Consider the following 19340-nt stretch of genomic DNA (forward strand, 5'->3'; position numbering starts at 1 on the left):
AGTATATATTTGAAAGGTGCACAATACCTCTCGTATGTGTAAGTAAAAGCACATACGAACATAAAAATAAATTCTGCTGTGACACTACCAGTATCTTAGGCGCGAAGATTTTAAACACGAAAATAACATTTTAATTTCAGTATAAACGAAATAAACTATTCCAGCACGTGTCAAATGATTCCCAGAACAAGCATGCCGAACACAGTGTACTATGAAGAAAATTGATATAATGCATTTCATTATCTTTCTAGCTACGTTGTAATAATTTCCTGTCTGTTTGAATTTATGTGTACATTTTTAAACATTATCTTTACTATATATTCTTTATTTATTTTAGCTTTCAGGCAACACTGACCGTGAGGTCAGTAATAGCTTTTAAAGACTCTCTTTTACATGTGCCTGTTGTATATTACTTGTTCGTAGAAATTGGTGTTTTAATTTTTTTGTAAATGTTACAGGCCTAATTTAAGTTAAATGGCTATTTACACAACGTGTATAACAATAGATAAATGGAAGAGTCTGAGTAGAAAATATGTTAGCGTGTTAGCGAACTTCTGGCTGTCGAAATGAAGTACTTTGCATCGATCTACCTCAAGAGATCCTGTGGAGTTCTGTGACATTAGAACACAGACAAAAACAGTACTGTGTGCCTTCAAACAGTGTGTGAAGAATGAGCAACGAGGGATCGGAAAACATTTTTTCAAGTGGTAGTTTCGACTCTTCCGAATGGTGTGTAATATTATGATAAATAAGATCCATCATCTGTGCCACTGGAAGTTATAGATCTCAAATGGAAGCTTTTGCGATCGTGCATGAAGTAGTGTGGAAAATTACCGCATCCCGAACATAACCTATAAACATCAGCATTAAACCAGTGATTAAGTTGCTGTGTTACAGATTCGGGTATTTTTGAATGTTGCTGTTACAACAGCTTTCAAATTTTTATTTGAACAATAATGTGACAAAATTAAATAGTGGTATTTAGATGGTAAAGTTCGGTTCGAGTATCAGGGTTGAACTTAAGCTTTTTCTTGTTTCGGTGCTTGGAAACACCACTTACTAGAAGAGGACGTATGGTATGTTTACTAATAACATCTATTTATTCACATCTGCCATCATACCCGAGAGGGACGCAGAGACTTGAATTTTTGGGTTAGTTTTCCGTGGAAGTTTCACAAGCATTGCAGAATTTGTTTACCGCCACCGCCCATACCGAGATATTTTCAGGAGTGGGAAGCGTTAATTATTTAAGGAGACTAATTTGTTACGCTGTGTAAATGGTTCACATCAGTTCTGCGACTGTCTGTTGCAGCAGACGTGATAATGATTTTATATCATGCGAAAGGCAATTCAGTGAAGTATTTTGAGTCCTCAGAGAGAGTCTTCTTTCGTTTAACAGTTTTCGTAACTGACTCGAAATAGAAATTACACATGGACTGTTAATGACGTCGTTGAAAGTGTAACATACACTGTTTAGCGTGAAAATTTGTTTACAAGTGTCCACCCTCGTCGTGTGTTCATCACCCTGTGGGTATACCTTCCAGCTGGTGTTTCTGTGTGATACAAATAGTAAAAGTCAACGGCATGTATTTACAGTTTAACAAGGGTCATCGTAAATAATGCCAAATGACATTGCATTTCAACACAATTTACAAAATACTGTCACAAACTCATTTCTAAAAATCATAGTCGTTGGCATTGACCTTTATCATGACAGTACAATAATAGAGGATGCTAACAATCAGTAAATTATAAGATACCAGTAACTGTAATGGAACATAACATGCACACATATGTAGGGATAGGGATTTATTCATTTAGTGTTATGTTTGTTCTTTCGCGATAATGTTTTCTTCTTTGTGGTATTGATGTTTTAGGTGACACAGTTTTTTTTTTTTTTTTCCCTCCGTACACCATTGTGTTATGTAGTATAAGAAGGCCTGAGGATCTGTTGGCTTCCAACTCAATAATTCTTCAATTCTGTTTATATTTCCATTGGCCCAATTTTATGAAATGGTAAGTTATTTGTGTTCAGTGGTTTATGTTTTTACTTTCCATACAATGCTGTGTGTGTTATCAGACTACAGGTAGATTCAGTGTTCCATGTGTTTAGATATTGTGCAAACATTGATAGCACAGGAACACTGGTAACAAATGTGTTGCACAGTATTTTAGGAACGAATCGGTGCAGTGTGGTCAAACAATATTTTTTGTGATTGTGCTAGGGGTGCTAATGATGCTGGAGCTCTGGCATTTCTATTTGAGATTTTGAAGTTGAAATCCATTCCACATATTTTTGTGTTAAGTTGGGAAATCAGTTTTCATTCAAACCCAGTGAGGTAAGTCCTGTACACAAGCAACATTTTTCAATGCCAAGATTCATTTTCTGTCAGTGTCTATACTGATAATGAACCCACCATTAAGTGGGTGTTTTGGCAGGCTGTTTAGGTTATAGTTTGCACTTTAATTTGCTGAGGCATATCTGCACATGAACTTGTACAGTTTGTTGGAGTATGTGCAGTTAATACGGTTTTATTAGTAGTAAATATTAACAACAGCAATTGATGGAAGAGATGTCACGTGTCTATCACTGACATAGCTATGTTCCTAGGTCATGCTGCTGGAGTCTAATAGTTTGCCCATCAAAAAAGATAAACAAAACGGGATAGAGAAGTTATGAAGTTGTCATAGCAAATGCTAGACAGTATGATTTGAAATATTTTTTATTCATTTTGGTCATGGAAAATCTAGAACTCAACCATTCAAATTTATTTTGTTTCTTTATGATGTATGTATGCAGACTGAAGCATCAAATGAAAATTTATACCAATGCTGCGATTTGAACCCGGGTCTCTTGCTCAGTAGGCAGATGCACTAACCATTATATCACACTGGCACACTGACTTTACACAACTGCTCTTACTACCCTAGGGTTTTATTAAAATAATTTCAGATCTCCAATATATATTGATGTGACACATTCACTCTTGACTTGTTCACAGTACCATCAGACATGATTAACACACCCTCACACTTCTGAATTTTTTTCATTTTTAATTGCGAAAAATTAACTGCGAACATTTGCAACTTCCAGCAAACTTCAAAATTGTGTTTTGAGAATATGAATAGTCACATGATGTTAACTGTCTTGAGAAATTATAGAGTGAAAAGACTGCAAACTGTCTTCCATGACATAAATGCCTGAAATTCTTATACTATCAAAATATTTGTACATAAAGATTCGATAATCTGAAATTTTTTGATTCTTTACAAACTATTTTCTGTAAAACACCTATTCTGAATATTCTAAAAATTGTGTGGTATGTTCGTATGCTAGTTGGTGATTGTATTTGTGGAAGGTTCAATCAGAGTGGGCAATATTTTGAGGTGCAAAATTTGAAAATTTGATATGTTAGACCTGTCTCTACAACAGAAATGCCAACATTCAATGCATCAGTAACTTCACACCTAGGAATATAAGCATCTGCACTGTATTCTTCAGTTTCACATTCGGGTGACGGCAATGGTTCAGGTGGGCCATCACTAAATTTCTATTTGTAATGAGTACAGCAATTGCTGCACAATGGAGGTCATGGTGACACATTTACTTGAGGACCAACGTATTTCAGCAATACCTCTGACAGATTTCCAACAATTGTGAAGTGCTTTTCACTTTTCTTAAACACCAACTTCTTGTGTCTTTTTTTCATGGCCTTTGCATCTCACCCATTCACTGCTATATTTCCTCACTGACATTGTATCTAAGAAAATGCCCAAACCAAACACAAAACTGTATGCAGAATGATTCGTATGCAGCTTCTCACTCGTTATAAACAGAAGAGCACTAGAAACAGTGTTGCCAACGTGTAGATTTTACACTAGAAGTTCGATGGATGCAAAATATGCAGAATGTTGGAAAATTTGTAACACTTTACACAGAAAAATATTGCCCACATTGTTTGCAGTAACTACTAATGCGTCAACAAGACAATGTATTGTGCAATTTTCATAAGTTTTGTGATAGGGGTTTTTAGGTCCCCCCAGGGGGCCCACAGTTCGTTTGTGGGTACATGTGTGGTGCGCACGGGGCCCCGAGCTATTGCAGCCTCCTTTCCTTTCCTTTGAAGGCTGCATTACCTTCCCTGTTCCTCTTCCTCCCTCTCCTTGCTCCTTTGTCCCTGCCCCCTCTTTTCCCTCTTAGTGGACTACTTTATGTTGACTTGGCTATCCTTCTGGCTCTGTTTTGGTCTATGCTATTGTTTAGTTTGCTGCTTCCATCTCCTTTTCATCATTTTTGGTCCCCTTGGGGTTTGACCTCCATTTCCAAAAAATTTCCATTCAGTGGGAGCCATTTGGGGATGAACTCCCTACCTAGCTTCCATGGTGCAGGTTCCTCTCCCCCTCCCCTTTCCCTTTGCACCCTGGCCTCCCTCCTGTAGGTCACCAGCATGGTAGCCAGTCCATGTGGTGGGGCTGTTAAGTACCCACTTGGCTGAGCCCCCTGAAACCACAGGGATCACACTGCTAGTACCTGAGTTTTTAACGTCTCGTGTATTCCCAGGAGTCGATGCTAATCATTTTGGGGCACTAGAACTCCTGGCAATGGCTGCTGTGCCAGACGGCCCTTGCTGTGGCTGGGTGGCGCCCACGGGACGAGCCCTTGATCAGAGTGGGTGGTACTAGGGCGGACTAAGTACAGGGCATTATTTTCCACCGAGATCTTCTTCTGCAAACTGACGAGGAGCTCTGTGCTAACCTCGAGCAGCGAGGGGTTCGTTTTATATGCTGTTGCAGCGAGGCCCGTCAAACAATCGCATTGCTACGGGCGCCTTTATCGTGACCTTTGAGGGAGATGTCCTCCCAGAGAAGGTCAAGGTAATGGTGTATCGGTGTGATGTCAAACCTTATATTCCACAACCGATGAGATGTTTTAAATGCTTAAGGTTTGGACACGTCTTCCCGCTGCACCACTGATCCTCTCTGTGGTGACTGTGGGCGCCCCCTCTATGAGAGGAGTGCCTGTGCTCCCCCGCCAGTGTGTGTAAATTGTAAGGGACAGCATTCTCCATGCTTGCCTACGTGCCCTGTGTTTGAGAAAGAAAGAAAGAAGAGTACAAAACCTTACATCGGCTCACCTACACTGAGACTCTTCAGAAATATGACCGGCTTATCCCGTGTCTATGACCTCTACTTTTGCTTCAGTTGCGTCCATTCCCTTCCTACCCCCTCCTCTTCCCAGTCCCACCCCATTCGCCCCATGCCTTCAGCTGCCTCCCCCCTCTCCCATTCCCCTTGCCCCTCAGTACTCATACCCACCTCTTCGGGTGCTGCTCCCCCTCCCCTGCCGGAGAAGTGCTTCCCTCCTTCGGCGGCAGGCGGTACTGGAGCTCCCTCCCAGGACTCCAAAGGCGATCTACTGCTCCACATCGGCAGCGTGACTTGCGGCCAGTGGGCGCCAAGATTGCCCGGTGTAATTCCGTGCCTGCCCCTTGCTGAAGTCTGCCCTTCTCTTCCTTCCCAAGAGAAGAAGCAGAAACACAGGAAGAAGGGCAAGGCCCCTCTGGTACCCCCCTGAGGTGCGGCCTTCCCCTCCTACAGTCAATGAACCAACAAAGTCTGACCCCACCTATATGAATATTACTCCTTATCGGTGACTGGTAGCGACTCAGTGGTGTGACCGACTCCAGTCCAATCACTTCCACTTCAGCTTGAGAATCCGCCAGTGGAATTGTAATGGATATTTGCGCCACCTTCCAGAGTTGCAGCCCCTTCTTTCCTTCTACTCTGCCACTTGTATTGCACTCCAGGAGACCCATTTTCTCAATTGTTACTCACCGACCCTTTGTGGGTTCCAAGCTTTCTGTCGGAACCGAATTGCCCCCTTGCGGGCTTCTGGTGGTGTTTGCACCTTGGTCCGCAAGGATATTGTTAGTAAATGGGTTCCCCTCCATACCACTCTGGAAGCCATTGCTGTCGGGGTCATCTGGCCACTCCAATCACAATCTGTAATCTTTACCTCCCACCTGATAGGCCGCCCACATCCCATGCCCTCACCACCCTTCTTCAACAACTCCCTTCCTGTTATTAGGGGTCTATAATGCCCACAACCGTCTTTGGGGTAGTCATACGACTATTGCCCTGGGCAGGACAGTTGAAGCGGTTCTGGCAGGGATTGACCTCTGTTTACTATACACAGGCGCTCCCACACACTTTAGTGCGGCGCACGATACTTTCTCAACCATTGACCTCTCCATCTGCAGTCCCGGCCTTCTTCCCTCCATTGAGTGGGGTGTCCATGATGACTTATGTGACAGCGACCATTACCCTATTGTTTTGACTTTCCTTCAGTGTCTCTTGCTCTGTCACCCTCCCAGGTGGGCCCTATCTTAAGGCAGATTGGGGTGCCTTCTCCTCTGCTCCCATCCCCCCTGAATTGACACACGACAGTGTTGACGAATCTACTCAGACCTTGACTGCCTCCATCCTTTCAGCAGCTGTTTCAGCAGTCCCTTCTCATTCAGGTTCCCCCCGCCAGAAGATGGTCCCTTGGTGGACTCTGGAAATTGCTGCAGCCATAAAAGACAGCTGCCGTGCTCTTCAACACTTCAGGTGGCACCCTTCTACTGCTATTCTTCTGGTCTTTAAATGATTCCGCTCCCAGGCCCGCTACCTAATCAAATTTCAGAAACAGATTTGCTGGGAACAATTTGTAGCTCCCATAGGACCCCACACCCCCTCTTCACAAGTCTGAACGAAACTCCGGCGAATTTTTGGTCACCATCCTCCCGCCGGGGTTGCGGGAATATCTGTACATGGTGTTGTCGTTACCAATCCAGACTTTGTGGCAGAAAATTTTGCTCAACACTTTGCTCAAGCTTCAGCGTCGGCTCAGTATCCACCCATGTTACTTCTCCTGAAAGAGCGTTCAGAATGACTGCCTTTGTCTTTTGTTACTCGCTGCTCAGAACCGTATAATACCCTATTTAGCGAGTGGGAATTTGTCAGCGCGCTCGCCCTTTGTCCTGACACAGCTCCTGGACCAGATCGGATACACAACCAAATGCTCCAACACTTAGCGGTGGTTGGCCACTGTCGTATATTGACGCTCTTCAACCGTCTGTGGGATGAGGGAGTATTTCCTACCCAGTGCCAGGAAAGTATTATTGTTCTGGTATTGAAGCCAGGGAAGCCGCCTCTTCAGTTGGATAGCTACTGTCCAGTTAGCCTTACTAACACCCTCTGCAAGCTCCTTGAACACATTGTGTGTCGGCGGCTGTTTTGGATCCTTGCATCCTGCAATCTTTTGTCATCGACTCAAAGTGGTTTTCGCTGTGGCCGCTCTATGGTAGAGAACATGGTGCACCTAGAGTCTGCTATCCGGTCGGCTTTTGCCCATCGACAACACCTCCTTGCAGTCTTCTTTGATCTGCATAAAGCCTATGACACCACCTGGCACCACCACATCTTCACCACCCTTCAGGAATGGGGCCTTCATGGCGCTTTGCCCGTTTTTATCCTTAATTTTCTTTCTTATCACTCTTTTTGGGTCCAGGTTGGCTCCTGCTACAGCTGTTGCCATCGACAAGAAAATGGGGTTCCACAGAGTTTCGTGCTGAGCATCCCTCTCTTTCTCATAGCCATTAATGGTCTAGTGACAGCTGTTGGGCTGACAGTGTCCCCATCTTTGTATGCTGACGATTTTTGTATCTACCTCTCCTCCTCTGTAATGGGCGCTGCAGAACGCCGTTTACAGGGAGCAATCTGTTGTGCTCTCTCCCATGGCTTTCAGTTTTCGGCGGCCAAGACTTGTCATGCATTTCTGCTGTGGCTGGCCAGCCCCTCACAGTGGTGGACACCAATCAGTTCTTCGGTCTGGTCTTCGATGCCCGGTTGACATGGCTCCCTCACCAACTGAAGAGGATGTACTGGTCCCATCTCAGTGTTCTTAGGTGTCTGTGCAATACCACCTGGGGTGCAGATCACTCTTTTCTCCTGCAATTGTATCAAGTGTTGGTCCAGTCTCATTTAAACTATGGAAGTTCTGTCTATGGTTCTGCGTCGCCTTCGACACTGTAGATCCTAGACCCCATCCACCACTGTGGGGTCCGACTTGCGACTGATGCCTTCTGGCCTAACCCCGTACTTAGCCTTCTCGCAGAGGCGGGGATTCCGCCACTCAGTTTTGCGCCAGCAACAGCTGATATCTTACGCACTCCACATTCGCTGCACCCCAAAGCAGCATAATTATGGTCTCGTTTATCCAGACACGGAGATCACCTTGCCACAACAGCGGCCACGATGTGGGCTTACGATGGCTGTCCGCATTCAGTTGCTCTTTTCTGAGCTCCAGCACTTGCCTTTACCACCTCTCTTCTCCGCTCACGCATGTCCCCCTCCGTGGTGCGTCTCTCGGCTGCAACTCTGTTTTGATCTCTCAATCGATTCAAAGGATTCTGTCCTTCTGATGGCTCTTTGCCACCAGTTCTCCTGTTTCCTTAGTTCCTTTCAGGGTTCAGAAGTGATCTGTACTGATGGCTCCATGATCGCCGGCCGCACCTATGTGTGACGCATGGAACTTCGCTCTTTGCCAGATGGCTGTAGTGTTTTAACTGCAGAATTGCTAGCCATCTTGCTCGCACTGGACCATATGTGCTCCTACTCAGGACTATCCTTCACTATCTGTAGTGACTCACTGAGTGGTTTGCACACAATCGGCCAGTGCTTCCCTCGCCACCCATTGGACATCGCTATTTCGGGACTCCCTTGCTCTCTTCGTTCAAAGTGGATGCTCAGTGGTTTTCATTTGGACCCCAGGCCATGTTGGGATTCCTGGCAATGAACTTGCCAATCGACTGGCTAAATTAACTACTACCAGGCCATCTCTCGCTACTGGCATTCCAGATATAAACTTCCGCCCTGCATTACGTTGTTAGGTTTTGGGCCTTTAGGATGCAGAATGGAGCACTCTTTCTTCTCCAAACAAGCTCAGGGCAATAAAGGATTCTACAACACCATGTCGGTCCTTCTTATGGGCCTCTCGTAAGGCCTCTGCCGGCCCTGCATCGGCCATACTTTTTTGACTTGTGGTTATCTCCTCCGCCATGAGGACCCACCTCTCTGTCGTTGTGGATCAATGTTGACTGTGGCTCACATCTTATTGGACCGCCCCAACTTAGCCAACCTGCGACGGACTTTTAGCTTTCCAGAATTGCTACCCCTGGTGTTGGCTGACGATGCCTCAGTGGCGGATCTCGTTTTACGTTTTATTCATGATGGGGGTTTTTATTGTTTTATTTAAGGGAGGGGCCTTCCACCTTATTGGTGAGTGGAGGGGACGGCAGGCTTTCATGCTCCCCCCTTCACCCAGACTGGATTGGCTTCATCTGGGCTTGGTGGTTCACCCCCGCCCCTCTACCTTCCCACACGAGGTCTGTAATGTCCTGAGCATCTCTTGTCTCCTGTGCTTCTTTCTTCATGCCCCTGTCATTAGTCACTTTCTTTCCCTCACTCGTCTTCTGCTGTTTTCCTTCCTTCCCTGTCAATAGTTCATCATTTTATGGATGTTGTAATTCCCTCTTTTAATGTGGGATTTTATCGGTTTTAGTTAATCTCAGGTCGGAGGGACTGATGACCGCGTAGTTTGGTCCCGTCTCCAACCAACCAACCAACCAACTTGTAAAAATGTGATATTTTTTTTTTTAATTTTTTAATTTTTATTTTTGGTAATAAGTATTTACATAATATAGATACCTGGAGCAGAGACGATATTGTTTATAATTATATCAGTTGTGTCTCAGAAGTTATCATTCTTTTACTTTCCAAATTAGAAAAAAATTAAGTAAAAAAATTAAAATTTTGTATTTTCTTCTTAAATTGGTTAGTTAAAAGGAAGCCTGTGTGTGTGTGTGTGTGTGTGTGTGTGTTTGAGAGAGAGAGAGAGATAGAGGGGGCGGGAAGCACTAAATATGAATACATAAAGAGGGAGCTTTAAAGCAAAACATATGCCAAGTAGGACTTTACCATTTACAAAAACAAAGGTAAAATGAAAATATTTCATTTCTTAACACGTATGATATACAGGTCTAACATAAATTTTTGCAGTGAAATATATTGTCATCAATTGATGTGTCCTGTATGATTTGAGATGAAATTGACCCCTAGAACAACTCCCTCCTTTATCCAAATTCCCGCTCATGCCTCAACCCACTTGGTATTCCCCCTAAGTCACTCAAATTTTCATTTGTTGCTTCAGTCTGCATGTGTACATCATAGGTGTTTGAGATTTGAAAATGTCACTGGATTTATTTATTTGATTTGATTTATTTATCTGTTCATCCATAGACCTCTTAGTACAATAGTATTAGACATGTCATAAAGTCTTTAGTAATTTCCCTGTCTAGGCAAATCATTAATGATTTCTTCAGCAAGACTGATATATTAATCTATAAGTAAATGTAGATAAACTAGTCTGTTGCAGTACCCTATAGCTTCCATTAAAGTGCGAAGATTCTGTATAAGAAATTCCATCTTTGCTACCAAGCCATAACAATTTCCCAGGTTGTTTTTTAAAAATCAGTTGCCATTGCCGAAGCTCACCAAGGTTTCAGATATGTAAGCGATAATTAGCACTACCTAAACATAAAATTTTTGGTGATTTTTTCATTTTAATCAAGAATAACTTTTGAAGTAGCAAATTCAGCAGTTTTAATTAATACATTTTAGGACACATTTTACTTCTTTACGATTAGGGCTAATTTTATTATTTACTGATGTTGTCATATGGTAATTTTAACTACTTTCTTGCATAAACCATCCACTGAAAATATTTTATTTGCAGATCAATGTCATTTCTTTTATGAAGTGTTGCAATGCAGATTATATATTTCTGCACTTGATTCCGAGTCTAAATGGTCTAGGAGTTATCACATTAAAGGATCCTCACACTTTTAATACATACAACATTTTGTATACATGTTTTCTCAAGGTAAGAGGGTGTGGGAGAGAATGTGTTAAATACCCCCCCCCCCCCCCCTCACACGCACACGCTAGGGAACTGTCCGATTCCACCCATCTGTTTTGACACAGGACATCGTCAGTATGGCGGAAATGTCTACTTCCGGTGTATACAGTATGGCAATGAACCATGGACCTTGCCGTTGGTGGGAGGCTTGCGTGCCTCAGCGATTCACGTAGCCGTACTGTAGGTGCAACCACAACGGAGGGATATCTGTTGAGCGGCCAGACAAACGTGTGGTTTCTGAAGAGGGGCAGGCTTTTCACTAGTTGCAGGGGCAACAGTCTGGGTGATTGACTGATCTCACCTTGTAACACTAGCCAAAACGGCCTTGCTGTGCTGGTACTGTGAAAGGCTGAAAGCAAGGGGAAACTACAGCCATAATTTTTCCTGAAGGCATGCAGCTTTACTTATGGTTAAATGATGATGGTGTCCTCTTGGGTAAAATATCCTGGAGGGTAAAATAGTCTCCCATTCAGATCTCCAGGCGGGGACTACTCAGGAGGACATTGTTATCAGGAGAAAGAAAACTGGTATTCTACAGATCAGAGCATGGAATGCCCAATCCCTTAATCGGGCAGGTAGGTTAGAAAATTTAAAAAGGGAAATGGATAGGTTAAAGTTAGATATAGTGGGAATTAGTGGAGTTCGGTGGCAGGAGGAACAAGACTTGTGGTCAGGTGAATACAGGATTATAAATACAAAATCAAATAGGGGTAATGCAGGAGTAGGTTTAATAATGAAAGGGAAAATAGGAATATGGGTAAGCTACTACAAACTGCATAGTGAACGCATTATTGTGGCCAAGATAGATACGAAGCCCACGCCAACCACAGTAGTACAAGTTTATATGCCAACTAGCTCTGCAGATGACAGAGAGATTGATGAAATGTATGATGAGATAAAAGAAATTATTCTGATGGTGAAGGGAGATGAAAATTTAATAGTCATGGGGGACTGGAATTCGTTAGTAGGAAAAGGAAGAGAAGGAAATGTAGTAGATGAATATGGAATGGGGGTAAGGAATGAAAGAGGTAGCCGCCTGGTATAATTTTGCAAAGAGCATGACATAATCATAGTTAACAGTGATTTAAGAATCGTGAAAGAAGGTTGTATACACGGAAGAAGCCCTGAGATAGTGGAAGGTCCCAGATAGATTATATAATGGTAAGACAGAGAGTCAAGAACCAGGTTGTAAATTGTAAGACATGTCCAGGGGCAGATGTGGACTCTGACCACAATCTATTGGTTATGAACTGTAGATTAAAACTGAAGAAACTGCAAAAAGGTGGGAATTTGAGGAGATGGGATGAGGGTGAACTGAAAGAACCAGAGGTTGTAGAGAGCTTCAGGGAGAGCATTAGGGAACGATTGACAGGAATGGGGGAAAGAAGTACAGTAGAAGAAGAATGGGTAGCTTTGAGAGATGAAATAGTGAAGGTAGCAGAGGATCAAGTAGGTAAAAAGACGAGGTCTAGTAGAAATCCTTGGGTGACAGAAGAGATATTGAATTTAATTGATGAAAGGAAAAGATATAAAAATGCGGTAAATGAAGCAGGCCAAAAGGAATACAAACACCTCAAAAATGAGATCGACAGAAAGTGCAAAATGGCTAAGCAGGGATGGCTAGAGGACAAATGTAAGGATGTAGAGGGGTATATCACTAGGGGTAAGATAGATACTGACTACAGGAAAATTAAATAGACCTTTGGAGAAAAGAGAACCACTTGTATGAACATCAAGAGCTCAGATGGAAACCCAGCTCTAAGCACAGAAGGGAAAGCAGAAAGGTGGAAGGAGTATACGGAGGGTCTATACAAGGGTGATGTACTTCAGGGCAATATTATGGTAATGGAAGAGAGTGTAGATGAAGATGAAATAGGAAATATGATACTGCGTTAAGAGTTTGACAGAGCACTGATAGACGTATGTCGAAACAAGGCCCTGGGAGTAGACAACATTCCATTAGAACTACTGACAGCCTTGGGAGAGCCAGGCCTATCAAAACTGTACCATCTAGTGAGCAAGATATGAGACAGGCGAAATACCTTCACACTTCAAGAAGAATATAATAATTCCAATCCCAAAGAGCAGGTGTTGACATGTGTGAAAATTACCGAACTATCAGTTTAATAAGCCACGGCTGCAAAATAATAACACAAATTCTATACAGACGAATGGAAATAGTGGTAGAAGCCGACCTCGGGGAAGATCAGTTTGATTCTGTAGAAATGTTGGAACACGTGAGGCAATACTGACCCTACGACTTATCTTAGAAAATAGATTAAGGAAAGGCAAACCTACGTTTCTAGCATTTGTTGACTGGAATGCTCTCTTTCAAATTCTGAAGGTGGCAGGGGTAAAATACAGGGAGCAAAAGGCTATTTACAATTTGTACAGAAACCAGATGGCAGTTATAAGAGTCGAGGGACATGAAATGGAAGCAGTGGTTGGGAAGGGAGTGAGACAGTGTTGTAGCCTATCCCCGATGTTATTCAGTCTGTATATTGAGCAAGCAGTAAAGGGAACAGAAGAAAAATTCGGAGTAAGTATTAAAATCCATGGAGAAGAAATAAAAACTTTGAGGTTCACCGATGACATTGTAATTCTGTCAGAGACAGCAACGGACCTGGAAGAGCAGCTGAACGGTATGGACAATGTCTTGAAAGGAGGATATAAGATGAACATCAACAAAAGCAAAATGAGGATAATGGAATGTAGTCGAATTAAATCGGGTGATGCTGCGGGTATTAGATTAGGAAATGAGACGCTTAAAGTAGTAAATAAGTTTTGCTATTTGGGGAGCAAAATATCTGATTATGGTCAAAGTAGAGAGGATATAAAATGTAGACTGGCAGTGGTGTGTAAAGCATTTTTGAAGAAGAGAAATTTGTTACTATCAAGTATAGATTTAAGTGTCTGGAAGTCGTTTCTGAAAGTATTTGTATGGAGTGTAGCCATGTATGAAAGTGGACGTGGACGATAAATAGTTTAGACAAGAAGAGAATAGAAGCTTTCGAAATGTGGTGCTACAGAAGAATACTGAAGATTAAATTGGTAGATCACATAACTAATGAGGAAGTATTGAATAGAATAGGAGAGAAGAGAAATTTGTGGCACAACTTGACTAGAAGAAGGGACCGGTTGGTAGGACATATTCTGAGGCATCAAGGGATCACCAATTTAGTATTGGAGGGCAGCGAGGAGGATAAAAGTCTTAGAGGGAGACCAAGAGATGAATACACTAAACAGATTCAGAAGGATGTACTTTGCAGTGGGTATTGGGAGATGAAGAAGCTTGCACAGGATAGAGTAGCATGGAGAGCTGCATCAAACAGTCTCTGAATTGAAGACAACAACAACAACAACGTCACTACAAACACATGCAACAAACATCAACAAAATAAAGTCATCTGAAGGTTTCACTCCAGCATTAGAATTAAGGTAATGGGGGCAACTGTGGGAAGTAGGGCGCATAGGATGGTGTCAAGCTAAATGTACATCAGTACAAAACTCTGCACCATCGCACATATATTATCCACAAAATTTAAGGAAAAACTCAGTTTACGAGATAACGCTACAGCCACTAAACGGACAGGAATCGTACACTTCACTCAGCCTAAAAGCACGACCCCAAAAGCCTCCAATAAAATCACCTAGATCCCCCCCCCCCCCCCCCCATGCTCACACATATATATATATATACAAAAGCAACCCAGCCCCCACAACTTCCCACCAATACACCAACCCCAACCCACACGATACCACTAAAAATCACAAAACCCACAAAAAAGAGTAACGATCAAAAACCAAAACAACCACTCCTTAAAAAATTCAACAACATAACCGGTCCCTCTCCGCACGAAACAAAGTAACATCTAAACACATCCTTACCCCACTTGTAACTGGTTCCATCAACCTCACAAACAGTACCTACAACCTTATCTTCCACACCCACTGAAACCCAACACTCTCTCACCCTTGGTATATACATCCTCCCCACAGCCCTTAAAAGAAGAAAAATAAATAAATAAATAAAAAATATCAGGGATGCTCTTCCATCAGCAATACTCATCTAAATGGGATTGATTGTTTCGTTGCTCCCCCCCCCCCCCCTTCCCCCACAAACCCCTCTATGGTATTAGTGCAAGCCTGAGAGTCATAATCTTTAAACTGAATACCATTGTTAACCACTAAGTTTTCATAACATCTCTTCCACAAACCGGTCTACGACAGAAATGCATCTGACCTAGCAATACTACCTTCCTCCAACTTCAGGTACCGCCCATAAGCATGGCACCTAATATTATCTGCTGATAATCTAAAAACCTGCAGAACCTTTATAGTCGACAACATATCATCTCTAAAGCAACATGTGGTGAAAAGATAGTCAGTCGTATCCATCCTTTAATATATACACAAATCACTGAAAACAAAACACATATTCCCAAATTCGCATTATATGGCTCACTACCTAGACCCAAGTAAACCCATGTTATCACACGGACAGCCAAGACTCAAATGAACCCAGTACCATACTTCTACACCACCAGAACACACCATCAGATACAGCAACATGAAATCTGCAAACATGAAACAACACAAAAACACCTGTCTGACAGTGACATCATACTCCAGAACACCATTATGTCATAGGTGAAAACAGACAAGTGGAATCAGATGCTTCCAATGACCCCTGACACGCCCCCCCCCCCCTCTCTCTCTCTCTCTCTCTCTCTCTCTCTCTCTCACACACACACACACACACACACACACACACACACACACCATTGATAGGCAGTACTGGGATGTCAGTAAAGTGCGTTGAATATCCTTCTGCCATGTTTTATATTGTCAAACTAAGGCGATATGATGCAGGATAGTGGTAGATAATGTGTAAAATAACTACTAAATAGCAGTCATCTCTTAATGTTGAGAAGTTACAACCAGAAACTAAATTCCTCCCAATTTTAGTGGAGAAACAAATACTTGACATTGATCGTGTCTCAACAATGTCAGTAATATTTGTGTTTCAGTTAATTGTGTGACACTCATAATGAGAGGACGTAGCCTGGAAAATTCCATTTAGGATCGATCTTTGTCTGTTAGTACGATTTTTCTGCTCAATAGATGTGTCCAATACAGAAAATACATAATTTGTAAAAGATTTGTGCTATCCACAACTTTTAAGAACAGACAGAAATGTTACAGAAAATGGTAACTTACGAGGTACGACAATAAAGTAATGAGACTGATTTTCTTTGCAAGATGTGGCAACCCTGCAGGCCTGCTGGCTTTAGAACTTGATGCAACATGCTTTATTAACTAACAAGTAAATAAATACAGTGTGTGCAAAATACAGCACAGTTACAGATTATGTTGTCAAAATTTATGTACAGAGCATATGTTAAAATATAGACACGTATCTTCAATGCCTATCCAGGCTTGCTTGCATATGTTGAGCAGACAACAGCTATGATTACAGAACCAAATTTAGCAAACGTGTAGCTTGCAAAAATGTTATACGAACTTTCTCACATCTAAAACAAAAAGTAGAAAGACTACATGAAATATGGTGGCTAATAGGTAGTGTAGTATGACACTACAGAGGGTAGCAAATAACATGTCTCAGCCCCTGTGTATCTCTTATCTTTTTCTTTTTGCCGCTCAGACACCTCACACACTACTTAACAGGGATGAGACATTCTGTCCATTAGCAGTTCCTGCGACACAACAATAATAATTGTATTTGTGTGTCATTGGTTGCTAAAAAAGCTCTGTATGACTTGAATACTGACATGATGAAAACATAATTTCACTCCGGCCTGTATGGAATTACTGATTCAAGCCTAAGGGCTGTGTAATGCAATCCTTTTCCCCTCCCTCTCCCTCTTGCACTCATCCTCTACATCATCATTTATTCCTGTCAATTGAGTTATTACAACGATAATGCACTCTTCTGGAGATTCGATCTGCCTGACATAGAAAACAGTTTTCTTTCCATCGTCACCAAAACCAGTTTTACCAGAGCCTGTTATTGACAGTGGATTTAAGGAATGATTTATTCAATAATGAACTTCAACATCTGTATTACAGTTTACCTGGTTTTTAAAGGTTGTTCAGATGTATCTTTCTCACAGAGTTGCATTTTCTGTGTCTAATTAGACACTGCAATAGAAATATTTTCCTGAGCCTCTTGAACATTTCCGATCTGTTTCTGGAACTTAACCATTGCAGTAAAACTGATAGGGGAAAAAAGATACATTAAATCTTAAGCTTCGGGAGTTTTAAAGCATCTTCTTTGTAAGGAAGAAGAGGCAAACAGAAAAATATAAGAGAGATATCTGTAATTAAAAGAAGGGAGGAAAAAAATACTGTGACAATAGATGTAGGGTTCAGCTTAGGAGTATTAAGTAATAGAGGACATAGAAGTTGGTATTTAAATTATGGGGAGGGGAGTGGTCCTAACAATGGATTGCCATTAACTCTTTGTTCAAATCCAAGATCTAAAATAATACACTGAGGTGACAAAAGTCATGAGATAGTGATATTCACATATACAGATGGCAATAGTATTAAGTAAACAAGGTATAGAAGGGCATGCATTGGTGCAGCCGTCATTTGTACTTAACCAATTCACGTGAAAAGGTTTCCAGTGTGATTTTGTCCGAACGACGGCAGTTAATTGAGTTTGTATGTGGAATAGTACTTGGAGCTAGATGCATGGGACATTCTATTTCGGAAATTGTTAGGGAATTCAAGATCTATAGTGTCAAGAGAGGACCGAGAATACCAAATATCGGCCATTACCTCTCACCAAGGGCAGTGCAGTGTCTAACGGCCTGAGAGCAGCAGTGTTTGCCTACAATTGTCAGTGCTAGCATACAAGCAACACTTTGTGAAATAACTGCAAAAATCAAGAAAAAGGGGGGGGGGGGGGGCAGATGTACAATAACAAACATATCCATTAGGACGGTGTGGCAACATTTGTCATTAATGGATTATGGCAGCAGACCACCAACATGAGTGCCTTTACTAACACCATATCGGTTGGACCTAGACAACTGGAAAACCATGGCCTGGTCAGATGTGTCCTGATTCCAGTTGGTACGAGCAGATGGTAGGGTTCGAGTGTGGCTCAGATCCCATGAAGCCTTGGTCCCAAGTTGTCCACAAGGCACTGTGAAAACTGGTGGTGGCTCCTCAATGGTGTAGGCATGTGTTTACAGGGAGTGGACTGGGTCCTTTGTTCCAACCGAACTGATAACTGATTGGAAATGGTTATGCTTGGCTGCTTGGAAACCAAACCAGCCATTCATGGACTTCATGTTCCCAGACAACAATGTGTCATGTTACTGTGCCACAGTTGTTCATGATTGGTTTGAGAACATTGTGGACAGTTCGAGCAAATAATTTGGCCAGTCAGATTGCCCGACATTAATCCAACCAAACATTTATGGGACATGATCAAGAGGTCAATTTGTGGACAAAATCTTGCACCAGCAACACTTTCACAGTTATGAACGGCTATAGAGGCAGCATGGATCAGTATTTTTGCAGAGGACTTCAAATGACTTCTTGAGGCTATGCCATGTCAAATTGCTGCACTACCCCAGGCCAAAGGAGGTCCGACACGATATTAGAATGTATCCTATGACTTCTATTACCTCATTGTGGTATAGTATATTAATTTATCCACCCAATGATAAACTTATAATACAGTAGGATTTACCAGCCTAATACAAGGTAAAATACAGACATATAAACATACATGTGTTCAACATGAAAGGGTATCACAGGTGTGAGTGGATGGAATCATCAAAACAGTACAGTTGTAGAGAGACATTAAAAAGAGGAAAATAACTGTTTGGTAATTAAAAAGAGAGACCAAAAACAGTAAGAAAGACAGTAAAACGGTGGGAGGGAAAGAATGGTCTGAAATAGAGCTGCTGAGATTAAACAAATCAGAATTTGTTGAAAGTTTAGACCACATGGTGCACATTGTGGAAAGTGGTTGCATTGGTGCTAAGAGAAGGGCTTCAAACAAGAAGAGTTGTGAAAAGTGTACATTGGAAACCATAAGTTATATTCCAGAGTTTCGTCAGCATCAGGGTTACAAAATGTTATATAGTTAACCTTAAGACAATAAGAGTGGTCATATTTACTTGAGGCAGCTATTTACTGTCACAAGCATATATTTTGTTAATATTGTCTTCTAACTTTTCTTGCAGTGTATGGAACACTGCTGAATAACATTAACACTTTAAAAAACTGTAACCTGATGTAAAACTGAAATGGATGTAAAGTACTATTTTTTGGAATCTTG

At 41.9% G+C, this 19340-nt stretch overlaps 1 protein-coding gene across 3 annotated transcripts in view; it reads left to right on the forward strand.

Annotated features, from left to right (window-relative positions):
* The first annotated feature begins 603 nt into the window (after positions 1 to 603).
* The window catches only part of LOC124794921 (arginine/serine-rich protein PNISR), a 38123-nt gene continuing 19386 nt past the window's right edge, over positions 604 to 19340 (forward strand). The window contains exon 1 of one of the 3 annotated variants that reach the window (XM_047258627.1): positions 604 to 729. In XM_047258627.1, the coding sequence (XP_047114583.1) occupies positions 727 to 729 (3 nt within the window). In that variant the 5' untranslated portion in view covers positions 604 to 726. Of the gene's footprint in view, positions 730 to 1058; positions 1077 to 19340 lie in introns of those variants that run through there. The other 2 variants (XM_047258625.1, XM_047258626.1) reach the window with 2 other exon arrangements.

This window comes from Schistocerca piceifrons, chromosome 4 (genome assembly GCF_021461385.2).
Source record: "Schistocerca piceifrons isolate TAMUIC-IGC-003096 chromosome 4, iqSchPice1.1, whole genome shotgun sequence".
NCBI lineage: Eukaryota > Metazoa > Arthropoda > Insecta > Orthoptera > Acrididae > Schistocerca > Schistocerca piceifrons.